This window comes from Meriones unguiculatus, chromosome 15 (assembly GCF_030254825.1).
Source record: "Meriones unguiculatus strain TT.TT164.6M chromosome 15, Bangor_MerUng_6.1, whole genome shotgun sequence".
In the NCBI taxonomy this organism is placed as follows: domain Eukaryota; kingdom Metazoa; phylum Chordata; class Mammalia; order Rodentia; family Muridae; genus Meriones; species Meriones unguiculatus.
Window position 1 is genome coordinate 1076709 of NC_083362.1, and position 27724 is coordinate 1104432.

Consider the following 27724-nt stretch of genomic DNA (forward strand, 5'->3'; position numbering starts at 1 on the left):
CAAGTCTCATAATTTAGACTGGCCTCCTGTGCCTGTTTCTCTTGCACTGCTTCCCTTCTACCAAAACAAAGAAAAAAGGCCCCAGGCGGGCTGGGGCAGAGCAGTGTGGAGCAGAGCGGGGCCATAGCTAGATGAGCAGGAGGAACGCAGACACTACATGTATAGATGAGCAGGAGGCACGGAGACACTACATGTCTCCTTCCCCTCCCCTACCTCAGGCTGGGCTTGGATGGCTTTTGGAGAACTGGGTGGAGGAGACCGCTCACACCCTCAGAAGGAGGCCTAAGACCAGCCTCCACCGGCTGCTGAGCTGAGCAGCAGTTCACCCCGCCCCCTTCCTCCTCTCATCCCTCCTCTCACTGGCTTCAGGATAGGGGCCACTTGGACAGGGGCCACAGGGATGAAGCCACTTCTAGTTTAAAAGATTAAATTGTGTGCACTGATAAATTCTGAGTTTTAAATCTAGTTCTGACTTTTGAAATCATGGTTATGCTCTGTATACTCACTCTGAAAGAGGATGCTTTGTTTTAATATTATAAAAACAGGTTTAAAAAAATTTAAATGTTTAAAAAGCACGTGCCATGGTTGTTTTTTCTCTTTGTATCTGTGTTTTGTTTTTGTGTGCTGGCTGTTTGTTTTGGTTTCTGGTTTTGGTTTGCTCACGAGGTCTGGGAAACTTGGAGAGTTTCCAATCTGGTGGAGGGAATTTGGAGGACGCTCCATTTCCCGTGGTAGGGGCCCCTTAAAGGCTCTCCTCCTTTTTGGACCAGGAGAGAGGGTCGCTGGGACCCTATTCTGTGCGAAAAGAGGGTTGCTGAAGCCCGCTCTCCATCTAGAAGCTGTGGAGAGGGCCCATAAGGGGGTCCACTCCTTCTGGACTTGTGTCTGGTAGGGGCCGGTAAAGTTCTGGTATCTGGGTATTCTGGTTACTCCAAGGTGACAATGTTGGATTTCTATGTTCCTTAGCTATGACACTATGTGTGTAGGTGTTTATCTGTAGACTTGAACTGATGATAATCTAAAATCTGACTGATGATATTAATATTTTTGGACATGACAGTTTAAATCAACACCTCTAAGTTTGGTCCTGGTCCATCAGAGTTAAATTCTATAAAACATTTTAAAATTTATCAGGTATTTTAAAATAATAACTCTTGGACAGTCTAACAAAAACTTAAAAACAGTTTCTCAACCCTTTGGGGGAGGTCAAAAGACCTTGATTTTTTTTTTTTTTTTTATTAATTTTACAAAGTAAAACCAAGCCATGCTGTTTAAGCCAGTTAAACAAAAACTGAGTTTTACAATGTATCATGTAAAAAAAAAAGTTTAAAATATGTTGTTCTTCACTTAAAAAGGCTGGAGATTCTTCAATGCAAAATGTTTGCTTATGCTCTTTTACAGGACAAAAAGGGCTACAGCTCCATGTTAGCCCAGGGTTATGCAGGGTTATATTCAGATCATTGTTAACCATTATATAAAATACATTCCTGTATGCCAGTACCTAAATAAATGATTTAATGCTGTATCTTTCCGGCCTACAGATTTGGTATGGCCAGATTAGTTCATTTTTGCTGAGGGCTGCAGGCTAAGTGTAGTTCTGTGTTTAATGCTAAATAAAACTTTTGTACTTTAATTTTTTGCTGTTAAGTTTTAATACAATATGATAGGGTTAATAAGATTTGCTAGCCCCTTTATAAATTATTTTAATTAAAAGTTTTGCTTTGATTTTAGTTTAAAAAAAGCAGATTTAAAATTATGCTAAAGATTATAGTTAAATACAAGATTGATTCTCTTTGTTTAGGTTGTTTTTTAAGGTTAAATTTAAAATGGATAACTATGAAGTTTGCCTATATAGATCTACCTAAAATTTGGTTCCAAAACATACATTTAAAAAATATGCCGAAAATAAAGATTGTAACATACTGTTTTATAGGATGCAGTTTAGAGCAGATAATAAAGGTAGACAAAGAGTAACTCAACTATGCTAGCTCTCAGACTTGTCAGAGATCTGATAAATATGGCATTTTAACATATGTAAGCTTATTATGACAGAGTTGCAAACAGAGGGGGCTGGAGAGATGGCTCAGAGGTTAAGAGCACTGGCTATTTTTCCAAAGGTCTTGAGTTCAATCCCCAGCAACCACATGGCGGCTCAGAACCATCTATAGTGAGATCTGGTGTTGCTGCCTGTGCTTATGAAAGAAAAACAATGTCTTTTCAAGTGTTCAGCACATCTGCACAAATAGCAGAGTTATCTGCAGTATTGGCTGTGTTTCAAAGTTTTAATAAGCAGTCTTTGAACATTTTTACAGATAGTGCATATGTAGCTCTGTCTTTGCCTAGGTTAGAGACTGCAGGTCAAATCCAGATATTTTCTCCTGCTGGAATTTTATTTTTACAAATGCAAAACTTGATACAAGAAAGAAATTTCCCCTTTTTATAGGACATTTGAGGGTTCATTCTAATTTGCCAGAACCCCTGTCTGAAGAAAATGCGTTGGCAGATAAAGCCACCGAAGTTTATTGTTTACAGTTGAGGAGCCCAAGATGCCCATAACATGCATCATCTTAATAGTCAAACCTTGAGACTTAAATAGAGGTTGACTAAGGGACAGGCCCATAGTATAGTCAAGGCTTGCAGTATTTGTCCTCAATTTCAGCCTGTTTCTCATTTGGGAGTCAGTCCTAAAGGATTGGTTCCAAATCAGATTTGGCAATGGATATTATTCATATTCCTGAATTTGAAAAATTAAAATATGTACATGTTTGCATTGATACCTATTCTGGATTTATTTTGCCACTCCTCAACCAGGAGAAGCTGCAAAAAAATGTTATTGCTCATTGTCTACAGGCTTTTAATGTTCTAGGAGTTCCTAAGCAACTTAAAAACTGACAATGGAGAAGGATATACTAACAAATCTTTTAAAAGATTTTGTCAACAGTTTCAAGTTTCTCATATAATTGGAATACCTTACAATCCTCAAGGAGAAGGCATGCTAAAGCGTGCCCACTGAACAATTAAGATTTATTTGCAAAAAAACAAAGAAGGGGGAGCCACTCCCATGGACACCTAAATTTTCTAAAAAATTTGGATAAGCATGGTAAATCTGCAGCAGATAGATTTTGGCATACAAAAACCAAAAAACTTTTGCTAAAGTAAAATGGTGGAATCCTTTAACAAATCAATGGCATGGACCCAACCCTGTATTCAAATGGGGATGAGAAGCTGTGTTTTGTTTTGTTTTTTGCAGGAAAATGATGCAGTTTGATGGCTATTGGAACACCTGGTGCAACAAGTGGATGAGGAGTTTTCTCCTGACAATGATAATGATGTCAAAGAAGACCCCTTCAGTGAAGATGACTGCTTATGTGCTGCCCTCAAGGAAGAATGTTGTTTTTATATGGATTATTCTGGGTTTATGAAAAACTGCATGGCTAAAGTTAGAGAGGAGAAAGAGACAGAGAGGACAAAAGAAGAGTTGGTTTCATAATTGGATTTCAACCTCTCCCTGGCTCACCATCCCTCCTTTCTTCAATCGTGGGCCCCATGGTGGGTTTCCTTCTCCTCATATCTTTCAGCCCAAGGGCCATTAAAAGACTTAATAGCTTTGTAAAGCAGCAAATTGACTCCCTGGCATCTAAACCCATACAAGTTCATTATCACAGACTTGATTTGGCTGACAGAGGCTTAGCTGAGCCAGAGAAAGCCTGCTAACAGTCCATCACATGGGTCTTGACTGCGTGCATTTGGCTCTCATGAGAACAACATGAAACTCAGATAAATGCTTGCCTGATGTAGCATGGGTACCAAGGGGGGTAGGACGAGGTACCGCAGGGAGAGGGCCCAATTGCCCACTTCTGAGTCCCCGAGAAGCAAACCTGATTGCATAGAGGTTGGTGTCTGATTACCCCTAACCACAACCTGCCCTCAGATGCCCTCAGGTGTTGATGGGGTCTTCCTCTCCTCCCCAAAAAGACACCCCAAAAGGCCACAAAACGCCTTGGGAGGATCAGGTCACTACTTCCCCCCTCTGCTTAATACCCACTGTCTTCAGAAGACCTCATGTTCAAAACCTACCTTCTAGGCTCTTAAATTGTTTAAGAAGGGAGGAGATGCTGGGAGACAAAGCTATTTACTGAAGCCAAAGCAAAATAGTGAGCAAAGGTCATTTAGTGGAGACAAAGCCAATTAGTGGAAAAGTTATCAACAGCTGCACTAGGACCCTAGGTCATGGGTGAGGTTTGTGAGGACATCCATCTGTTAGTTTAGAGCATCCGTGAGATATCTTAAGAAAACATCCTGATGGCATCTTGCAGGTGTCCCTCCTGCAGCAGTAAAGTAACCTTCCCCCTTTCCTGCCTTCTCCCTATATATGTTGGGTAAAAATTTCAAATAAATAAGGCCTTGATCAGACAAACTGACTTGGCCTCCATTCTTCGCATCTCTGTCCCACACCATTCTTTACACCCCTCCTTAGGAACCCATTGAACTCCCACTGCATGGGACAGAGTGGAAGGTGTTGGGGGAGGGGAGGTGCATCGGAGGGTGTGGGCATACCTCAGTGCATGCTTAGAGTGCTCCAGTAAGGGGCTATGGCCAGGACTCAGTGACTGAGTTCAGTCCTAGGGTCCTCACCCAGGGGTCTAGTAGCTTAGGTTAATGTAGAACCTTTGCCAACAATCCTAGTGATACGTGGTAGTTGGATGGTCATTACATTATGGCCTGGAAGTAGAACAACCTTGCAGAATCTTCCAATAAAAAATGTGGATGTGACTTAGAGTTAGAACTCTAACTAACTTAATTATCTGATAGAATCTGGGGGTGTGGCTTACAGGTAGCTTACCTGCTAAGAATTTGACCAATAGAATGGGGGTGCCGCTTAAAAGTAGAGCTACTGCCCAGAATCTAGCAGTAGAATCTTGGAGTGAGTGCTGCTTAGAGGTATAGTACCTTCAAAGAATCAACCAATAGATTCTGAGAGTGTGGCTTACAGGTAGAGTACCTAACCAGAGTTGCCAAAGAGGATCTGAATTGTGCCTTAGAGGCAGAGCAATTTCCCAGGACACATCACTGAGGTCTTGGGAACAGAGCAGTTGTAGAGCACTGGACTAGAAGCCCCCTGAGACCCTGAGGCCATGGTGTGTTCTGGAACCTTCACACTACAAGAGTAGCTGAACAGACAGGAGCCTCCCAGATGGAGAGAAGCCGAAGGAATGAAAACGTGGTCCTCAATCTCACTTTTACACACAGTTTTGTGTGTTTATGGGGGATAGAAACACATGAATATTTGCAGGTCACAGGACAATCTTGAACATTGGTCCTCAGCTCTACCTGGCACTGAGCCTCTCTCTTCTGCTTCCCTCCCTGTCTCCTTTCCTCTCATCCCTCCCTCCTCTCTTTACTGCTCTCTTTCACTCTGACCTACACACATTTCCAGGAATCATCCTGTTCCTGCTTCCCATCTCCCAGCAGGAGCCCTGCGTTACACACTCTCACCACCAAGGCTTACACTGACGGTACAGATTCAAACACAGATGCTCACATTGGGGTGTGGGCAAACCATTTTCCACAGAGCTCTCTTCAGCAAATGTTTCACACACTGTGCCACTTCCTGTCTCCCACCAACCCCACCCTCCCTCCATGCCCACTCACCGGGATGATAGCACCATGGGGGTCTCTGCATTCACAGTGGATTCTGAGGAGACACACGTCCTCATGCAGCACAAAGCCAGGGTCACACACACAGCCCTCCTTGCAGGTGGAGGGGGCGTGGGTGCTGAAGCCCTCACAGTGGCCTTCTGGGTCCCAGCAGGAAGGCAGACAAGGAGGTAGGCAGTGGGTGTAGTGGCTGTGGGCTGGGCACTGCACAACTGTGGGTAATATGGAGGTAGAATTTTGGAGATGACCTGCATGGTCCAAGTGAGCAACCTTCAGAAGCAGACCAGTGGCCTAGAGAGATTGGCCAGCCTTTAAGACTGCTCACTCCTCCTACACGGTATTGTTTTCAGATCCCAGCATCTAGGGAAAGTGGCCTAATACCGCCTGTAATGCCACCTTCTGGAATCCAGCATTGCTTTTCCTCCACATGCTGTGCAATCACGTGCATGCACACACACAGGCGCACACACACCAGCATATACACACACAGACAGACATACACACACCGGCATACACACACACAGGCACACACACACAGGCACACATACAGGCACACCATTACACATGTATTTAAAACATCTTTCAAAAGAATTTGGGCTTCCCAAGTCAGTTTGGAGACTAACACTCTAAAGGCTCACAGTGATGAGGGGTCTGTCCCTCCATGGACCCTCACAATCCCTTCCCACAGTGGTATTGCTGGTCACAGAGCTTCAAAGCCCAGAGGTCTAGGCCTCTTCTCCTTCTGAGCCCTCCAACCATGAGCACACCCTCCCCTCCTCCCCCACGATCCCCTTACTGAGTTTGATGCATATACTGTGGCCATCGCTGCTGTCATGGCAAAAGGTCCCGTGGGGACAGTGGAAGTCCTGGCACTGGATGACCCCTCCCACGCAGGTGCAGCTCTGGGTGCAGCCTCTGGAGACCCAGGTCTTGCCTACCTGCAGAAGCCATGGAGAGAAAACTGGGAGTCAGGACAGAGGGAGCATTTAGTGGGGATAGCCTCATCTCCCAAGGGAAGGGCTGACCTTTGCCCTCCTTAGAGACAGCTTCCTCGTCTATCGTAAAAATGGAAGGGAAGATTTGGACACTATTTCTGGGGCTGCAGACAGAGCCTAGGTGTACAGCACATGCCTTCAGTTGCACGGAGGAGCTGAAGGTGTGGCTCAGAGTTAGAGCTCAAGCCTGTAGTCCTCAATTGCTGGCTTGGGGATAGCTCAGACACAGGAGTTCCACCCAGCATCCTCAGGGATGGTGCAGGTTGGACAAGGTCCTGGCTCAGCTGCAGAGCATTTGCCTAGAATCCTCCAACCGTTGGCTAGAGGCCTGGCTCCTTACAGAGTGTCTGCTCAGATCCCTAGCGAAAGAGTAGCTCAGGCTAGGTAGTGTAACCTCGTCTCATAGTCCCTGACCAGAATGTCCCTGGGAGGCCGCAGGGGCGTGGCTCAACACTGCCTAGTAGGTTACCCATCCTTTATCCATCCAGGCAGGAGCATTCCAAATGCAGAAACGAGGAGGAAGGAGGAAGTGACCCCAGGTTTAGCTGGCTCTCCTGTATTTGATGCTGTTTCGAGACAGCTTCTTCCCTGTGTAGCCCTCCTGTCCTAGAACTCACTTTGGAGACCTAGCAGGTCTCAAGCTCACAGAGAGCTGCCTGCCTGTGCCTCTAGCTCCTGCCTCTGCCCCTCTGCCTGTCCCCTCTCCCTCTCTCCTCTCCCCATCAGCCTCTCTGCCTCTCCCCTTCTTCCCCTTGCCATCTCCCCCCTTCTCCTCTCCACTTCTCTCCCTCTCCCCTTCTCCCCTCTCTTTTACCCTCTGCCTATATTTCCCTCTCCACCTCTCCTCCTCTGCCCCTCTCCCTCTTCTTCTTTCCCTCTGTCCCCTCTCTGCCTCTCTCCACTTGCCCCACTCTCCCTCACTCCCCCTCTCCCATCTTCTACCCTCTGTCCTCCCCCTCCTCTCCCCCTTTTTCCTCTTTTCTCCCCCTCTTTCCCTTTTCCCTCTCCTTTCCCCTTCTTCCCCTTTGCTCCTCTTTCCTCTTCCTCTCTCCCCTCTGCCCATCTCTCTTCTTTCCCTTGTCCCTTTCCCTCTCTCCTTCTCTCCTCTTCCTTCTCCCCAACTCTTCCTCTCCCTTTCTCCCTCTCTCTCCCTTTCCTCTCTCCCCCTCTCCTCCTTCTCCCTCCCCTTATCTCCTCTTCTCTCTCCCCCTCTTCACCTCTCTCCCTCTCTCCCATCTCCTCCTTTCCCCTCTCCCTATGTCCCCCATCCTTTTTCCTCTCCCCTCTCCTGTCTCCCCTCTCTCCTCTTCCCATGCCCCCTGAGTACCCTGCTTGAAGGAAATGTGCCACCATGCCCCGTACAATCCAAGTTTTCAGAACAAAAAAATTTCTCTGTGTGTGTGTGTGTGTGTGTGTGTGTGTGTGCGCGCGCGCGCGCGCGTTGTGCGTGCACACAGCTGTTTGTGCTTTCTTCGGCACACTTATAAATAGAAGTGCACGTGTATGCAGAGGCCAGAGGAAACCCTCAGCTTCCAGCTTCAGTGAGATTGTCTCTTTCTCTCCTCTTTTGTCTCTGTCTCTGTTTCTCTGTGTCTCTCTTTGTGTCCGTTTCTCACTGTCTCTGTCTCTTTCTCTCTGTCTGTCTCTCTCTGTGTGTCTCTCTGTCTCTGTCTCTCTGTTTCCTCTGTCTCTCTTTGGATCTCTCTCTCTCTGTCTTTGTCTCCTCTGTCTTTGCCCCTCTCTGTGTGTCTTTCTGTCTCTGTGCCTCTCTCTGTCTGTCTCTAGAGCTCTCTCCTATTGTTCACTGCTGCCCACACATGACTGGCTAGCTTTTAAGTTTCTGGGGAATCTCTGGTCCCTGCATCTTCCTCTCCAGCCCCGAGGAGCTCCTGGAACTAGAGAGTCTAACGAGGTTGACACAGATTGCTTGGATTCGAACTCAGGTTCTCCTGCTTGCAGAGCAAAGGTCTCAACACTGAGCCATTTCCCAGGCCCTGCCCACCCCACTCACCGGGATGATAGCACCATGGGGGTCTCTGCATTCACAGTGGATTCTGAGGAGACACACGTCCTCATGCAGCACAAAGCCAGGGTCACAGACACAGCCCTCCTTGCAGGTGGAGGGGTCGTGGGTGCTGAAGCTCTCACAGTGACCTTCTGGGTCCCAACAGGAAGGCAGACAAGGAGGTAGGCAGTGGGTGTAGTGGCTGTGTTCTGGACAATGCAGAGCTATGGGAGAGAGACAGTGGGGTTAGGGGAGAGGAACACAGGAGCCAGAGCAAGGGACAGAGACCAGAGGAGGCAGAACATTGAGAGTGGAGAGCTCCCCACTGCCTCCACTCTTACTCCTTCAGCTAACATTTGCTGAGTGTGAACCTTGTGACAAGCCCTAAGGAAGCAAAGTAAGAATGGGTCACTTCGGGCTAGAGAGATGGCTCATGGGTGTGGGGTACTTGTGCTCTTTTGGTGGACCCAAGTTACATTTGGCCCCCTCAGAAATGTCATGCCCCAGGGCACCTGATGTCCTCTTGTGGCTCAGCCATGCCCTGACTCAGGTGCACCTGCCCATGTACAGACACACCATTATACGTGGAATTGAAAATTACATCTTCAACAGGAAGAAGGGTCCTTCCAGGGTAATGTGGAGACTGACACCTGAGGCCTAACAGTGAGAAGGGAGCTGCCCAACCATGGGTCCCACACTCCACTCCCACTGTGGTACCTCTTCTCCCAGATCTCCCAGTTCCCCGGGTCTAAACTCCTTCTGGGCCTACCTCTGATCCTTCCAGCTCTAAGCACACCCTTCCCACCTTCCCCCATGGCTCCCTTACTGATTTTGAAGCAGTTACTGTGGCCATCCTCAATGTCTCTGCAGTCAGACTCTATTGGACAGTGGAAATCATGACACTGGATGACTCCTCCTGTGCAGGAGCAGCTCAGGGTACAGCCCCTGGAGATCCAGGACTTGCCTGCCTGCAGAAGGCATGGGAAAGGAAGCAGGGGCATAGGGTAGATAGGAGAAAGCCAGCCTTGCCTCCTGTCTGAGTGCACTTTCCTTGCCCTCCCGGTCTGTCTGTGTACATTCATGTAGTCAACTATGAAAGGAAGGTATTGGGGGAGGGGAGTGCATGGGAGGTGTGGGCATAGCTCACTGGATGCTTGGAATACTCCAATATGGGGTAAGGGCAGTACTGAGTGATAGAGTTCAGCTCTAGAGTCCTCATCCAGGGGTCTGGGAGCTTAGGTTAATATTGAACCTTTGCCATAAATCCTAGTGATAAGTGGCTACAGGATGGTCATTACACTATGGGGTGGAAATACAACAACCTTGCAGAATCTTCCAAAAGAAAATCAGGATGTGGCCTACAGTTAGAGCACCTGCTCCGAATCTACCAATAGAATCTGGGGCTTGGCTTATTGATAGAGAACCTGCCCTGAATCTTCCAATAGTATCTGGGGCTGTGGCTTAGAGGCAGAGCAATTTCCCAGGACACATCACTGAGGTCTTGGGAACAGAGCAGTTGTAGAGCACTGGACTAGAAGCCCCCTGAGGCCCTGAGGCCATGGTGTGTTCTGGAACCTTCACACTACAAGAGTAGCTGAACAGACAGGAGCCTCCCAGGTGGAGAGAAGCAGAAGGAATGAAAACGTGGTCCTCAATCTCACTTTTACACACAGTTTTGTGTGTTTATGGGGGATAGAAACACATGAATATTTGCAGGTCACAGGACAATCTTGAACATTGGTCCTCAGCTCTACCTGGCACTGAGCCTCTCTCTTCTGCTTCCCTCCCTGTCTCCTTTCCTCTCATCCCTCCCTCCTCTCTTTACTGCTCTCTTTCACTCTGACCTACACACATTTCCAGGAATCATCCTGTTCCTGCTTCCCATCTCCCAGCAGGAGCCCTGCGTTACACACTCTCACCACCAAGGCTTACACTGACGGTACAGATTCAAACACAGATGCTCACATTGGGGTGTGGGCAAACCATTTTCCACAGAGCTCTCTTCAGCAAATGTTTCACACACTGTGCCACATCCTGTCTCCCACCAACCCCACCCTCCCTCCATGCCCACTCACCGGGATGATAACACCATGGGGGTCTCTGCATTCACAATGGATTCTGAGGAGACACACGTCCTCATGCAGCACAAAGCCAGGGTCACACACACAGCCCTCCTTGCAGGTGGAGGGGTCGTGGGTGCTGAAGCCCTCACAGTGGTCTTCTGGATCCCAGCAGGAAGGCAGACAAGGAGGTAGGCAGTGGGTGTAGTAGCTGTGTTCTGGACAATGCAGAGCTATGGGCAAGAGACAGTGGGGTTAGGGGAGAGGAACACAGGAGCCAAAGCAAGGGACAGAGACCAGAGGAGGCAGAAAATTGAGAGTGGAGAGCTCCCTGCCTCCAGTCTTACTCCTTCAGCTAACATTTACTGAGTGTGAACTTTGTGCCAAGCCCTAAGGAAGCAAAGTAAGAATGGGTCACTTGGGGCTGGAGAGATGGCTCATGGGTGTGGGGTACTTGTGCTCTTTTGGTGGACCCAAGTTACATTTGGCCCCCTCAGAAATGTCATGTAACTCCAGCCCCAGGGCACCTGATGTCCTCTTGTGGCTCAGCCATGCCCTGACTCAGGTGCACCTACCCATGTACAGACACACCATTATACGTGGAATTGAAAATTACATCTTTGCAGGAAGAAGGGTCCTTCCAGGGTAATGTGGAGACTGAAACCTAAGGCCTAACAGTGAGAAGGCAGCTGCCCAACCATGGGTCCCACACTCCACTCCCACTGTGGTACCTCTTCTCCCAAATCTTCCAGTTCCCGGGATCTAAGCTCCTTCTGGGCCTACCTCTGATCCTTCCAGCTCTAAGCACACCCTTCCCACCTTCCCCCATGGCTCCCTTACTGATTTTGAAGCAGTTACTGTGGCCATCCTCAATGTCTCTGCAGTCAGACTCTAAGGGACAGTGGAAATCATGACACTGGATGACTCCTCCTGTGCAGGAGCAGCTCAGGGTACAGCCCCTGGAGATCCAGGTCTTGCCTGCCTGCAGAAGGCATGGGAAAGGAAGCAGGGGCATAGGGTAGATAGGAGAAAGCCAGCCTTGCCTCCTGTCTGAGGGCACTTTCCTTGCCCTCCCGGTCTGTCTGTGTACATTCATGTAGTCAACTATGAAAGGAAGGTATTGGGGGAGGGGAGTGCATGGGAGGTGTGGGCATAGCTCACTGGATGCTTAGAATACTCCAATATGGGGTAAGGGCAGTACTGAGTGATAGAGTTCAGCTCTAGAGTCCTCATCCAGGGGTCTGGGAGCTTAGGTTAATATTGAACCTTTGCCATAAATCCTAGTGATAAGTGGCAACAGGATGGTCATTACACTATGGGGTGGAAATACAACAACCTTGCAGAATCTTCCAAAAGAAAATCAGGATGTGGCCTACAGTTAGAGCACCTGCTCCGAATCTACCAATAGAATCTGGGGCTTGGCTTATTGATAGAGAACCTGCCCTGAATCTTCCAATAGTATCTGGGGCTGTGGCTTAGAGGCAGAGCAATTTCCCAGGACACATCACTGAGGTCTTGGGAACAGAGCAGTTGTAGAGCACTGGACTAGAAGCCCCCTGAGGCCCTGAGGCCATGGTGTGTTCTGGAACCTTCACACTACAAGAGTAGCTGAACAGACAGGAGCCTCCCAGGTGGAGAGAAGCAGAAGGAATGAAAACGTGGTCCTCAATCTCACTTTTACACACAGTTTTGCGTGTTGATGGGGGATAGAAACACATGAATGTTTGCAGGTCACAGGACAATCTTGAACATTGGTCCTCAGCTCTACCTGGCACTGAGCCTCTCTCTTCTGCTTCCCTCCCTGTCTCCTTTCCTCTCATCCCTCCCTCCTCTCTTTACTGCTCTCTTTCACTCTGACCTACACACATTTCCAGGAATCATCCTGTTCCTGCTTCCCATCTCCCAGCAGGAGCCCTGTGTTACACACTCTCACCACCAAAGCTTACACTGACGGTACAGATTCAAACACAGGTGCTCACATTGGGGTGTGGGCAAACCATTTTCCACAGAGCTCTCTTCAGCAAATGTTTCACACACTGTGCCACTTCCTGTCTCCCACCAACCCCACCCTCCCTCCATGCCCACTCACCGGGATGATAACACCATGGGGGTCTCTGCATTCACAGTGGATTCTGAGGAGACACACGTCCTCATGCAGCACAAAGCCAGGGTCACAGACACAGCCCTCCTTGCAGATGGCGGGTTCGTGGGTGCTGAAGCTCTCACAGTGGCCTTCTGGGTCCCAGCAGGAAGGCAGACAAGGAGGTAGGCAGTGGGTGTAGTGGCTGTGTTCTGGACAATGCAGAGCTATGGCAGGAGACAGTGGGGTTAGGGGAGAGGAACACAGGAGCCAAAGCAAGGGACAGAGACCAGAGGAGGCAGAACATTGAGAGTGGAGAGCTCCCCCCTGCCTCCACTCTTACTCCTTCAGCTAACATTTGCTGAGTGTGAACTTTGTGCCAAGCCCTAAGGAAGCAAAGTAAGAATGGGTCACTTGGGGCTGGAGAGATGGCTCATGGGTGTGGGGTACTTGTGCTCTTGCAGTGGCCCCGCGTTTCATTTGGCCCCCTCAGAAATATCATGTAACTCCAGCCCCAGGGCACCTGATTTTTCAGATTTAGGGACTGAACCTGCTTTTGAGTTGCCTAGCAACCTATGATGTCACTGTATCACCAGCCATGTGGCCTCACTTGGATGGTGTGCTTACCTTCCTCCTTAAAGGGACCAGCCTGCCATGTGGTCCCCCTCTTGATCTCTCTTGCTCCTGGCCTCTTGCCTGTTGGCCCTCTCCCCTTTCTCTATCGTGGTGTCCCATCTCTCCTTCTCCCCACATCATGTCTTGCTCTCCCTTCTCTCTCTCTCTCTCTCTGTCTCTTCCTTTCCATCTAGTAAACCTCTTTCATATCATATCTGTTGTGCACCTACCCATCTTTATTTAATTTACCTCATCCTTGGTGTGGTGAGTAGGATGGGTGTCCTGGCCTTATCATAAAACCCTTCTTGGACTTCTAGGGGACAATGGATGGGCACAACAGATCCTTTCCGTTCTATCTACACCTCAAAATCTTTACTTTTCCTCTACCCCCCCTAGTGTACGGGGCACTTGTGTCTCACTGCCTGCTGCCTGCTGTGGTGATGGCAGCACCAGCATGCACTCCACAGACCTGTGGCTGTGGCTTGCAGCGGTGTCTGGGCAGCTGCCTGCCCACGGCAGCTATTCACCAGTGCCTGGAACTCACACTGGGCAAAAATCGGCTTGGGAAAATGGCAGGCGCGCTGCTGTAGGTACGAACTTGCTGGGCACCGGGCACACAGACTCGCACTGCTGCCTCAGGCTTCCACAGGCAAGCTTTCGAATTTGCCGCACAAGCTCGCCGCCATTGGCTGGCTGCGCCGCCCTCCCTGACACACAGAGTGTTAAAGCTGGCAGGGATCACAGCTGCGCAGGCACGTGGCAAGGCACCATGGTGGTTTTAAACAGAGAAGCCGCCGGCCCGCTCCCCTCCCCACTCCTGCAGCGCTCTAAGCCGCTTTCGTTCTGTACTCCGGCTTCAATATCCTGACTCCTCTAAGGGGTCACTTTCAAGCTTTAAAAAGTCTTTTCTTCCTGATTTCTGTACACTCAGCTCTGTGTATATATATTTTTAGGTGCTTTACATTCTCATCTAATGATTTAGATAATTTTCTCATTGGGTTTACAAGACTCCCTTAATCAAAATTGTTTATTTTATCTCCTTTTAGACTAGGACAACAAGCCTCATTTTAAATTGTTATTGACTTTTTATAAAAATTCAAAGTACGTTTTACTATCTATAATTCAACCCGGCTTCAAAATAAATTTTACATAATAATAAAATTTCAAAGTTATAAATGTCTATCCAAATTAAGTTAGTTTGGAGTGTGCATCTAAACGCCTATGTCTTTTCAATTCCTGGATTAATGGTGTTTCTCCTGCCATGAGCTGCCTATGATTGGGATTCACCACTAGGCTTTCTGGCTAATAGGTTTGCTATAATAAATTTAAATGTAATTTTAAAATTGCTTTATACTGTTCTACCAAATTGTTGGTTTTAAAACTTATGACTCAGGGGTTTGTTACTACATACAGGTTTTTATCAATATTCTAAATTAAGATCTATTAATTTTAGAGGCATTTATTTATATTAAAACTTGGTCATTATGCTATATCTCTACTAGCAAAATGTTTGTCTTATTTTCCAAAAATGCTATTATTATTAATCTATAGTATAGCTTTAGACTTTTACAAGTTATGAACTTTTTATATACTAAATCATACAGAAATCTGTTGTGCTCTCACTTTAATGGACTATATTTATGACTTTTAAAGCTCCAACTTAACAGGGACAAAACCTAAAGTCCTAAAATTTGATGGCTAATGAATGCAAGTTAATAGTCAGTCATCTCATAGATGATCAAGTCCTGTGACATGTCCAAATATATATTTATAGTCGTACAGATGCAAACATGGTCTCACTGCCATCTTTAATAAACAGCTGAGGATGGTCCTTGAGTCAGCATACAGGAGTTGCTAAAGATAATAATAATAAAAAAACGAGCTTTCCCAAGAGGTTCATCCAGAGCAATAGCTGTGCTCCAGACCGTGGCTGCTGCTCTGAGGCTGTTGGCATTCCCGCACAGAAAACAAGAGGTCTGCAGTGCCCCATCCCGCTGGGGTGGAGCCAAAAGTCAACTCTGCCACGTGACTGTTTCAAATGCAGCCAAAGGAGACGCTGGTCCCGCTGCTGTCTCAACAAGCCATGGCTGCCTGCCGGCAGACTGGCCTCTGGAAGTGTAAATGCTCCCATGCAGGCTTGTCCTCTGTGCCCAGCCATGGAGGATCAATCAGCACAAGAGCCACAAACACCTCCAGCCTTCTACCTCTTTGGCCTGGTGGCCTTGATTCAGCAACCTCCACTACCCTCGCCCAGCCCAGGGTAATATTGTAGGTCTCTTTTGGCCTTACACTGGGGTCCCCTGGACATGTTACCAACTTCTGTGTTGGGAGAGTTCAGATGCCTTCCCAGTTCTCTTCATATGCCGGAGACCAGGCCTTAAGACTAAGTCCTAGAGATGCTATTGTCAGGCCTAGACACAATATGCCTTGTTGCCAGACTCAAGAAACAGGCCTGAGTGTAAACTTTTACCATCCCTTTATTTAGCTAACGGACAATAAATGTTCATAGGAGTCTCACCTATGTCCCATGATAAATGACTAGGTACAAAGCCCCTCCCCTCTAAAAATATTCTTTGAGAGTCTAAGGAAATGCCTTAAGGCTGGTAAGTGCAAGTTATGCATGCTGGGGTCTACAATGTCCTAAGGTTGGTACCTGCAAGTCACAGATGCTCAAATGTCTAAGAAAGGGCTTCAAGGGTCGCATATAAAGGTGCAAGGTCTCAGGTGATGTAAGGAACCCTAAATAGGTAAAAAGGCTTAATGTTTCCTCCTGTTGCTATGCTACTGTTACATGGACTGTCCAGAGCTTTGGCCTTTATCAATAGAGCTCTGATTTATCAATCTAACTCTAATTCAAAAACATTCCATTATACTATGCACTGTCATGGTTCCAAGATCAAGATTTTAAGTCTCCATAATGTGTACTTATACTAAAGGTTAAGATCAATTGAGCTTTTGTCTCTTCTGCTTCATGAAAGGCTTCTGCCTTTCCAGAGCTCACCTTAAAGAATGCCTATGCTGTTAACACAAATGTGTATGTCTACTGCCTTTTCTACAATGTGTATTTCAGTGCAGATTACAATTGTGATGCTAACGTGTCTAAAGTTTTATCTCCTTCTTAAAACTTAAAAGTAATTCTTGTAGCTGCAGAAAGTCCACCTAAATCCACCTCTCAGGTCACCTGGGCTCCAGATAAGTACTGCACTTATTGCCTATCTCAGAGGGTGGGATTCCTCCCCTTTCCCTGGTTCTGGAACTTCCTTTCCTGGCCACCAGATTGCTATCTGCTGCATGCAAGACCAGCTGGATGGGTGAGTTCTCCTCATTGGCCAGCCACTGTATTGGTGAGTTCACCTCATTTATCAGCATAGAATGCCTCTCTTGGTAGGAGAAGCTTGACTGTTGAGCGTCCAGCAACTTCCTACTATCTTTTGAGATGGAGGAACCTCCCTTAGCTATGGCTGACTCTTTCTGCTGACCTCCGTTTAGGACTTCCTTTTTCCCCTGGGAGAGATCTTTGCCCTCTATGTGCACAGTTTCCTCCCTCATGCTCGCCTACAAAAATGCTAGTACTAGGTAGACTGTGCATCCTCAGCAACTGTGCCCTGGTCTCTAGCCAAAAGGTGACGAGCTATTAGATCAGGTAGGACCATATCTATTGGGTCAAATCTTGCTCTTGGGATGCCTTGACAGGTCACTGACTCCTACTCTCCCAATGGAAAAAGTCCATTCGTCAGTTCCTCCAGACTCTCCTCTGGGGTGTCTTCTGGAGAATTTCAGGTCTCTACACCTAGTGCTCACTTTAAGTGCCTCTAAGTTTACACACTTCTATAACCAAACCTCACCTCAATGACAGATCCAGAGCAAAGCCTTTTTGCCAGTGACTGGGTAAATGCTGGTTCAATCAGGTAGACGGAGGCTCCCATGCTCAAGTATCTTATCTTCGATCCAAACCTTCCACCTCTGTTCACTCCCCAAAGTTTTCAATGTACACCTAAAGGATTTTCTCCATAACCTACTCAGCTTTATCTTTTGCCTATATATATGTTTCAGTGTCCTGCCAGACACAGATGTTTCCTATAGCCACAACAGCGCCAAAGCAGCTACAAGTGTTCAACTCTGACCTCACAGACTTCCATCAAGCTGGACCTGTACTTTCCCTCCCAGCCATGGATGTTCTCACAGACCCTGGACAGCATCAAAGCAGCCTGTTCTTCCTGGACTTGGCCAACATTTCAGCCTTCAGACCTCCCTACAGCACCCCCAGTGTCAGCAGGAAGCAGCCAGAAGAGAATCTACCCCCGTTATTCACTTACTATTAACAAAAGGCTGGAATGGTGTGCTTCAGGCCCAGGACAAGCAGCTCCAGGTTCTCCCAGCGTTCCTCAGTCCCTACCTGCTGCCTTGCGTGGCTGACAGCTCTCTACTGACAACCCTCTACCCTGAACTTTCCAGGACAGAGGCTTCCCTTCTTCTTGACCATGTAATCTGTTGCTATTGTTTTCTCTCTCTCTTACCCCCTTGTATGGCAACCAAGAGCTGCCTCCAACGAACCTAAATTTACATGAGAAGCAGCCCAAGCTCATCATTTTTAAATTATAGATAAAGGGGAGGAATGTTAGGATTTAGGATCTGAACCTGCTTGTGGGTTGCCTAGCTGTTGGGAGCCATTGATCTAGCAGCTGCTTTGATATTTAAATCTCAGTGGAAAGACTGCTTTTACCAGGCCTTCACTGAAGTCAGAGAAGAATTTCCAAGTCCATCTCCTTTTGTTTGTGACAGCAGGCAGGATACCTTGTCAAAATCACAACTCTTGTTTCACCTCCTTGTAAATGTAACCCATTGTTCTGAGCTGTTTTTTACTCTGTCTTAAGAGCTCTCTGCAATAAAGCCAGGGGCTGGTGGAGTCTACTCTAGAGCCTCCACAAGAGCCTCTTGGAAACCTCCCATGTGTTGTGTGCTAGTTTATTAATTTTAATCCTAACTCCCAACTCAAGAACCCTTCAACTCTGCTGGCAGGCTCTGGCACCGAGCAATCTACGATATCATCATGTCACCAGCCAGGTGACCACAGATAGAAGGCATGCTTACCTTCCTCATAAAGGGACCAGCGTGCCATGTAGTCCAGGTTATGATCTCTCTTGCTCCTGGCATCTTGCCTCTTGGCCCTCTCCCTGTTCTCTGTCAAGGTACCTCCATTCCCTTTTCCCCCATCATGTCCTGTTCTCCCTCCTCTCTGTCTCTTCATCTCAATCTAATAACCTCTTTCATATAAGATCTGTTGTGTGCCTAATCATCATTATTAATATTATCCCACTCACTGATGTTCTCTTGTGGTTCAGCCATGCCCTGACTCAGGTGTACCTACCCATGTACAGACACACCTTTATATGTAGAATTGAAAATACAATCTTATACAGGAAGAAGAGCCCTTCCAGAGAATGTGGACACTGACACCTGAGGCCTAACAGTGAGAAGGGAGCTGCCCAACCATGGGTCCCACACTCCACTCGCACTGTGGTACCTCTTCTCCCAGATCTCACAGGCCCCGGGGTCTAAGCTCCTTCTGGGCCTACCTCCCATCCCTCCAGTCATGAGCACACCCTCCCCACCTTCCCCCATGGCTCCCTTACTGATTTTGAAGCAGCTACTGTGGCCATCCTCAGTGTCTCTGCAGTCAGACTCTAAGGGACAGTGGAAATCCTGACACTGGACAACACCTGCTGTGCAGAAGCAGCTCAGGGTACAGCCCCTGGAGATCCAGGACTTGCCTGCCTGCAGAAGGCGCGGAAAAGGAAGCAGGGGCATAGGGTAGATTAGAGAAAGACAGCTTTGCCTCCTGTCTCAGGGAACTTTCCTGGCCCTCCCTTCATGTAGCCAACTATAAATGGAAGGTATTGGGGGAGGGGTGCATGGGAGGTGTGGGCATAGCTCACTGCATGCTTGGAATACTCCAGTAAGGGGTTAAGGCCAGGACTCAGTGATACAGTTCAGCTCTAGAGTCCTCACCATGGGGTCTGGGAGCTTAGGTTAATGAAGAACCCTCGCTAAGAATCCTAGTGATAAGTGCTAGTGGGATGGTCAATACATTATGGCCTTGAATAGAACAACCTTACCGAATCTTACAATAGAAAATGGGGAAGTGGCTTAGAGTTATATAGAGCTCCTATCCATACTAGTCCACTAGAATGTGGAGCTGTGTCTAGAGGCAGAGCACCAGCCCTGAATCTTCCAATAAAATATGATGTTTTGACTTAGAGGCAGAGCAATTTCCCAGGACACATCACTGAGGTCTTGGGAACAGAGCAGTTGTAGAGCACTGGACTAGAAGCCCCCTGAGGCCCTGAGGCCATGGTGTGTTCTGGAACCTTCACACTACAAGAGTACAGAGAGGAGCCTCCCAGGTGGAGAGAAGCAGAAGGAAAGAAAACCTGGTCCTCAATCTCACTTTTACACACAGTTTTGTGTGTTTATGGGGGATAGAAACACATGAATGTTTGCAGGTCACAGGACAATCTTGAACATTGGTCCTTAGCTCTACCTGGCACTGAGCCTCTCTCTTCTGCTTCCCTCCCTGTCTCCTTTCCTCTCATCTCTCCCTCCTCTCTTTACTGCTCTCTTTCACTCTGACCTACACACATTTCCAGGAATCATCCTGTTCCTGCTTCCCATCTCCAGCAGGAGCCCTGTGTTACACACTCTCACCACCAAGGCTTAAACTGACGGTACAGATTCAAACACAGGTGCTCACATTGGGGTGTGGGCAAACCATTTGCCACAGAGCTCTCTTCAGCAAATGTTTCACACACTGTGCCACATCCTGTCTCCCACCAACCCCACCCTCCATGCCCACTCACTGGGATGATAGCACCATGGGGGTCTCTGCATTCACAGTCGATTCTGAGGAGACACACGTCCTCATGCAGCACAAAACCAGGGTCACACACACAGCCCTCTTTGCAGGTGGAGGGTTCGTGGGTGCTGAAGCCCTCACAGTGACCTTCTGGGTCCCAGCAGGAAGGCAGACAAGGAGGTAGGCAGTGGGTGTAGTGGCTGTGGTCTGGACAATGCAGAGCTATGGGCAGGAGACAGTAGTGTTAGGGGAGAGGAACACAGGAGCCAAAGCAAGGGACAGAGACCAGAAGAGGCAGAACATTGAGAGTGGAGAGCTCCCTGCCTCCACTCTTACTCCTTCAGCTAACATTTGCTGAGTGTGAACTTTGTGCCAAGCCCTAAGGAAGCAAAGTAAGAATGGGTCACTTGGAGCTGGAGAGATGGCTCATGGGTGTGGGGTACTTGTGCTCTTGCAGTGGCCCCACATTTCATTTGGCCCCCTCAGAAATATCATGTAACTCCAGCCCCAGGGCACCTGATGTCCTCTTGTGGCTCAGCCATGCCCTGACTCAGGTGTACCTACCCATGTACAGACACACCATTATACGTGGAATTGAAAATTACATCTTCAACAGGAAGAAGGGTCCTTCCAGGGTAATGTGGAGACTGAAACCTAAGGCCTAACAGTGAGAAGGGAGCTGCCCAACCATGGGTCCCACACTCCACTCCCACTGTGGTACCTCTTCTCCCAGATCTCACAGGCCCAGGGGTCTAAGCTCCTTCTGGGCCTACCTCTCATCCCTCCAGCCATGAGCACACCCTCCCCACCTTCCCCCATGGCTCCCTTACTGATTTTGAAGCAGTTACTGTGGCCATCCTCAGTGTCTCTGCAGTCAGACTCTACGGGACAGTGGAAATCGTGACACTGGATGACTCCTCCTGTGCAGGAGCAGCTCTGGGTACATCCCCTGGAGATCCAGGTCTTGCCTGCCTGCAGAAGGCATGGGAAAGGAAGCAGGGGCATAGGGTAGATAGGAGAAAGCCAGCCTTGCCTCCTGTCTGAGGGCGTTATCCTTGCCCTCCTGGTCTGTCTGTGTACATTCATGTAGTCAAGTATAACAGAAAGGTATTGGGGGAGGGGAGGTACATGGGAGGATATAGGCATAGCTCAATGCATGCTTAGAATGCTCCAGTAAGGGGTAGGGCCAGGCCTCAGGGATATCGTTCAGCCCTATAGTCCTTTCCCTTCTACCTGGGCCCTTAGGTTAATGTAGAACCTTTGTCTAGAATATTAGTGATATGTGGTAGCAAGATGGTCATTACAGTGTGGCCTGGAAGTGGAACAACCTTGCATAATCTTCCAATACACAATGTGGTGTGTCTTACATTTAGACAATTATGGCTCCTATCCATAATCATCCAATAGAGTTCAGGGCTAGAGTTAGAGAATGTGCCCAGAATCTACCGACAGAAGGTCGGAGTGTGGCTCAAAGAGAGAGCACCTGCCCAGAACTGACCAGTAGAATCTGGGGGTGTGGTGAGGTTTAGAGCACCTGCCCAGAACTGACCAGTAGAATCTGGGGGTGTGGTGAGGTTTAGAGCACCTGCCCTGAATCTTCCAATAAAAACCAGGGTAGATCTTTAGAGGCAGAGCTATTTCCTGGACACATCACTGAGGTCTTGGGAACAGAGCAGTTGTAGAGCACTGGACTAGAACCCCCTGAGGCCCTGAGGCCATGGTGTGTTCTGGAACCTTCACACTACAAGACTAGCTGAACAGACAGGAGCCTCCCAGGTGGAGAGAAGCCAAAGGAATGAAAACGTGGTCCTCAATCTCACTTTTGCCCAGAAATTGTGTGTTGATGGGGGATAGAAACACATGAATGTTTGCAGGTCACAGGACAATCTTGAACATTGGTCCTCAGCTCTACCTGGCACTGAGCCTCTCTCTTCTGCTTCCCTCCCTGTCTCCTTTCCTCTCATCCCTCCCTCCTCCCTTTACTGCTCTCTTTCACTCTGACCTACACACATTTCCAGGAATCATCCTGTTCCTGCTTCCCATCTCCCAGCAGGAGCCCTGCGTTACACACTCTCACCACCAAGGCTTAAACTGACGGTACAGATTCAAACACAGGTGCTCACATTGGGGTGTGGGCAAACCATTTTCCACAGAGCTCTCTTCAGCAAATGTTTCACACACTGTGCCACTTCCTGTCTCCCACCAACCTCACCCTCCATGCCCACTCACCGGGATGATAGCACCATGGGGGTCTCTGCATTCACAGTGGATTCTGAGGAGACACACGTCCTCATGCAGCACAAAGCCAGGGTCACACACACAGCCCTCCTTGCAGGTGGAGGGGTCGTGGGTGCTGAAGCCCTCACAGTGGTCTTCTGGGTCCCAGCAGGAAGGCAGACAAGGAGGTAGGCAGTGGGTGTAGTAGCTGTGTTCTGGACAATGCAGAGCTATGGGCAGGAGACAGTGGGGTTAGGGGAGAGGAACACAGGAGCCAAAGCAAGGGACAGAGACCAGAGGAGGCACAAAATTGAGAGTGGAGAGCTCCCTGCCTCCACTCTTACTCCTTCAGCTAACATTTGCTGAGTGTGAACTTTGTTCCAAGCCCTAAGGAAGCAAAGTAAGAATGGGTCACTTGGGGCTGGAGAGATGGCTCATGGGTATGAGGTACTTGTGCTCTTGCGGTGGATCCAAGTTACATTTGGCCCCCACAGAAATGTCATGTAACTCCAGCCCCAGGGCACCTGATGTCCTCTTGTGGCTCAGCCATGCCCTGACTCAGGTGCACCTACCCATGTACAGACACACCATTATACGTGGAATTGAAAACTATGTCTTCAACAGGAAGAAGGGTCCTTCCAGGGTAATGTGGAGACTGACACCTGAGGCCTAACAGTGAGAAGGGAGCTGCCCAACCATGGGTCCCACACTCCACTCCCACTATGGTACCTCTTCTCCCAGATCTCACAGGCCCAGGGGTCTAAGCTTTTTCTGGGCCTACCTCTCATCCCTCCAGCCATAAGCACACCCTTTCTACCTTCCCCCATGGCTCCCTTACTGATTTTGAAGCAGTTACTGTGGCCATCCTCAGTGTCTCTGCAGTCAGACTCTAAGGGACACTGGAAATCCTGACACTGGACGACACCTCCTGTGCAGGAGCAGCTCAGGGTACAGCCCCTGGAGATCCAGGACTTGCCTGCCTGCAGAAGGCATGGGAAAGGAAGCAGGGGCATAGGGTAGATTAGAGAAAGCCAGCCTTGCCTCTGTTCTGAGGGCATTTTCCTTGGCCTCCCGGTCTGTCTGTGTACCTTAATGTAGCCATCTATGAATGGAAGGTATTTCAGGAGGGGAGGTGCACGGGAGGGTGTGGGCATAGATCAATGCATGCTTGGAATGCTCCAGAAAGGGGCTAAGGCCAGGACTCAGTAATAGAGTTCAGCTCTAGAGTCCTCATCCTGGGGTCTGGGATCTTCAGTTAATACTGAACATTTCAGAACATCAGATTAATGTGTGGTGGCTGGCTCTTCATTAAACTCAAGCGCGGAATAGAACAACCTCTTCTAGAATCTCCCAAAGAAAATGGGTTGTGGCATATAGGAAGAGCAGCTGCCCAGAATCATACAACAGAATCTGTGGATGGGGCTCAGAGGTAGAACACCTGCCCAAAAAAGAATGGAGCTTTCCAGGTGGAGAGAAGCAGAAGGAATGAAAATGTGGCCCTCAATCTCACCTTCAAACAGAGTTAAGTGCGTTTATAAAGGATAGAAACACATGAATGTTTGCAGGTCACAGGACAATCTTGAACATTGGTCCTCAGCTCTACCTGGCACTGAGCCTCTCTCTTCTGCTTCCCTCCCTGTCTCCTTTCCTCTCATCCCTCCCTCCTCTCTTTACTGCTCTCTTTAACTCTGACATACACACATTTCCAGGAATCATCCTGTTCCTGCTTCCCATCTCCAGCAGGAGCCCTGTGTTACACACTCTCACCACCAAGGCTTAAACTGACGGTACAGATTCAAACACAGGTGCTCACATTGGGGTGTGGGCAAACCATTTTCCACAGAGCTCTCTTCAGCAAATGTTTCACACACTGTACCACTTCCTGTCTCCCACCAACCCCACCCTCCCTCCATGCCCACTCACCGGGATGATAGCACCATGGGGGTCTCTGCATTCACAGTGGATTCTGAGGAGACACACATCCTCATGCAGCACAAAGCCAGGGTCACACACACAGCCCTCCTTGCAGGTGGAGGGGTCGTGGGTGCTGAAGCTCTCACAGTGGCCTTCTGGGTCCCAGCAGGAAGGCAGACAAGGAGGTAGGCAGTGGGTGTAGTGGCTGTGTTCTGGACAATGCAGAGCTATGGGCAGGAGACAGTGGGGTTAGGGGAGAGGAACACAGGAGCCAAAGCAAGGGACAGAGACCAGAGGAGGGAGAACATTGAGAGTGGAGAACTCCCTGCCTCCAGTCTTACTCCTTCAGCTAACATTTGCTGAGTGTGAACTTTGTTCCAAGCCCTAAGGAAGCAAAGTAAGAATGGGTCACTTGGGGCTGGAGAGATGGCTCATGGGTGTGGGGAACTTGTGCTCCTGCGGTGGACCCAAGTTACATTTGGCCCCCTCAGAAATGTCATGTAACTCCAGCCCCAGGGCACCTGATGTCCTCTTGTGGCTCAGCCATGCCCTGACTCAGGTGCACCTACCCATGTACAGACACACCATTATACGTGGAATTGAAAACTATGTCTTCAACAGGAAGAAGGGTCCTTCCAGGGTAATATGGAGACTGAAACCTAAGGCCTAGCAGTGAGAAGGGAGCTGCCCAACCATGGGTCCCACACTCCACTCCCACTGTGGTACCTCTTCTCCCAGATCTCACAGGCCCAGGGGTTTAAGCTCCTTCTGGGCCTACCTCTCATCCCTCCAGCCATGAGCACACCCTCCCCACCTTCCCCCATGGCACCCTTACTGATTTTGAAGCAGTTACTGTGGCCATCCTCAATGTCTCTGCAGTCAGACTCTACGGGACAGTGGAAATCCTGACACTGGACGACACCTCCTGTGCAGGAGCAGCTCAGGGTACAGCCCCTGGAGATCCAGGACTTGCCTGCCTGCAGAAGGCATGGGAAAGGAAGCAGGGGCATAGGATAGATTAGAGAAAAACAGCTTTGCTCCCATCTGAGGGCACTTTCCTTGCCCTCCCAGTCTGTCTGTGTACATTCATGTAGTCAACTATAAAGAAAGGTAATGGGGGAGGGGGGTGCATGGGAGGTGTGGGCATAGCTCACTGCATGCTTGGAATACTCCAGTAAGGGGCTAAGGCCAGGCCTCAGTGATAAAGTTCAGACCTATAGTCCTTTCTGTGGTGTCGGGCACTTAGGTTAATGTAGAACTTTTGCTATAAATCCTAGTGATATGTGGTAGCACGGTGGTCATTACACTGTGGCCTGGAAGTAGAACAACCTTGCGGAATCTTCCAATACAGAATGTGGGTGTGGCTTAGAGTTAGATAGAGCTCCTATCCGTAATCATCCTGTAGAATCTGGGAGTGTGGCCTAGAGGTATCTTACTTACTCAGAGTTCTCCAACAGACTCTGGAAGTATTGGTGAAGGGGAGACACCTGCCCAGATTAGAAAATGGATTTTGTGTGTGCCTTAGCGGTAGAGAAACTGGCTCAGAATCTTCCAATAAAATTCGAGGTTGTGGCTTAGAGATAAAGTAACTGTCCATAATTCAACAATAGAATCTGGGGCTGTGGCTTAGTGGCAGAGCAATTTCCCAGGACACATCACTGAGGTCTTGGGAACAAAGCAGTTGTGGAGCACTGGACTAGAAGCCCCCTGAGGCCCTGAGGCCATGGTGTGTTCTGGAACCTTCACACTACAAGAGTAGCTGAACAGACAGGAGCCTCCCAGGTGGAGAGAAGCAGAAGGAATGAAAACGTGGTCCTCAATCTCACTTTTACACACAGTTTTGTGTGTTTATGGGGGATAGAAACACATGAATGTTTGCAGGTCACAGGACAATCTTGAACATTGGTCCTCAGCTCTACCTTGCACTGAGCCTCTCTCTTCTGCTTCCCTCCCTGTCTCCTTTCCTCTCATCCCTCCCTCCTCTCTTTACTGCTCTCTTTCACTCTGACCTACACACATTTCCAGGAATCATCCTGTTCCTGCTTCCCATCTCCCAGCAGGAGCCCTGTGTTACACACTCTCACCACCAAGGCTTACACTGACGGTACAGATTCAAACACAGGTGCTCACATTGGGGTGTGGGCAAACCATTTTCCACAGAGCTCTCTTCAGCAAATGTTTCACACACTGTGCCACTTCCTGTCTCCCACCAACCCCACCCTCCATGCCCACTCACCGGGATGATAGCACCATGGGGGTCTCTGCATTCACAGTGGATTCTGAGGAGACACACGTCCTCATGCAGCACAAAGCCAGGGTCACACACACAGCCCTCCTTGCAGGTGGAGGGGTCGTGGGTGCTGAGGCTCTCACAGTGACCTTCTGGGTCCCAGCAGGAAGGCAGACAAGGAGGTAGGCAGTGGGTGTAGTGGCTGTGTTCTGGACAATGCAGAGCTATGGGCAAGAGACAGTGGGGTTAGGGGAGAGGAACACAGGAGCCAAAGCAAGGGACAGAGACCAGAGGAGGCAGAAAATTGAGAGTGGAGAGCTCCCCCCTGCCTCCAGTCTTACTCCTTCAGCTAACATTTGCTGAGTGTGAACTTTGTGACAAGCCCTAAGGTAGCAAAGTAAGAATGGGTCACTTGGGGCTGGAGAGATGGCTCATGGGTGTGGGGTACTTGTGCTCCTGCAGTGGACCCACGTTTCATTTGGTCCCCTCAGAAATGTCATGTAACTCCAGCCCCAGGGCACCTGATGTCCTCTTGTGGCTCAGCCATGCCCTGACTCAGGTGCACCTACCCATGTACAGACACACCATTATATGTGGAATTGAAAATTACATCTTTGCTGGAAGAAAGGTCCTTCCAGGGTAATGTGGAGACTGACACCTGAGGCCTAACAGTGAGAAGGGAGCTGCCCAACCATGGGTCCCACACTCCACTCCCACTGTGGTACCTCTTCTCCCAGATCTCACAGGCCCAGGGGTCTAAGCTCCTTCTGGGCCTACCTCTGATCCTTCCAGCTCTAAGCACACCCTTCCCACCTTCCCCCATGGCACCCTTACTGATTTTGAAGCAGTGACTGTGGCCATCCTCAGTGTCTCTGCAGTCAGACTCTAAGGGACAGTGGAAATCATGACACTGGATGACTCCTCCTGTGCAGGAGCAGCTCTGGGTACAGCCCCTGGAGATCCAGGACTTGCCTGCCTGAAGAAGGCATGGGAAAGGAAGCAGGAGCACAGGGTAGATTAGAGAAAAACAGCCTTGCCTCCTGTCTGAGGGGGTTATCCTTGCCCTCCCTGTTGGTCTGTATATCCATGTTTCCAAC

The 27724-nt window shown here is 48.8% G+C and overlaps 1 protein-coding gene across 1 annotated transcript in view; it reads right to left on the minus strand.

Annotated features, from left to right (window-relative positions):
- The window catches only part of Zan (zonadhesin), a 135750-nt gene that overhangs the window by 24581 nt on the left and 83445 nt on the right, over positions 1-27724 (minus strand). The window contains exons 52-67 of the mRNA XM_060368598.1: positions 27462-27603; positions 26634-26851; positions 25233-25374; positions 24407-24624; positions 23322-23463; positions 22496-22713; positions 21097-21238; positions 20271-20488; positions 19047-19188; positions 12808-13025; positions 11559-11700; positions 10734-10951; positions 9485-9626; positions 8665-8882; positions 6455-6596; positions 5653-5870 (exon numbers count right to left, since the gene is read on the minus strand). Coding sequence (XP_060224581.1) covers positions 5653-5870; positions 6455-6596; positions 8665-8882; positions 9485-9626; positions 10734-10951; positions 11559-11700; positions 12808-13025; positions 19047-19188; positions 20271-20488; positions 21097-21238; positions 22496-22713; positions 23322-23463; positions 24407-24624; positions 25233-25374; positions 26634-26851; positions 27462-27603 — 2880 coding nt within the window. The remainder of the gene's footprint in view (positions 1-5652; positions 5871-6454; positions 6597-8664; positions 8883-9484; positions 9627-10733; positions 10952-11558; positions 11701-12807; positions 13026-19046; positions 19189-20270; positions 20489-21096; positions 21239-22495; positions 22714-23321; positions 23464-24406; positions 24625-25232; positions 25375-26633; positions 26852-27461; positions 27604-27724) is intronic.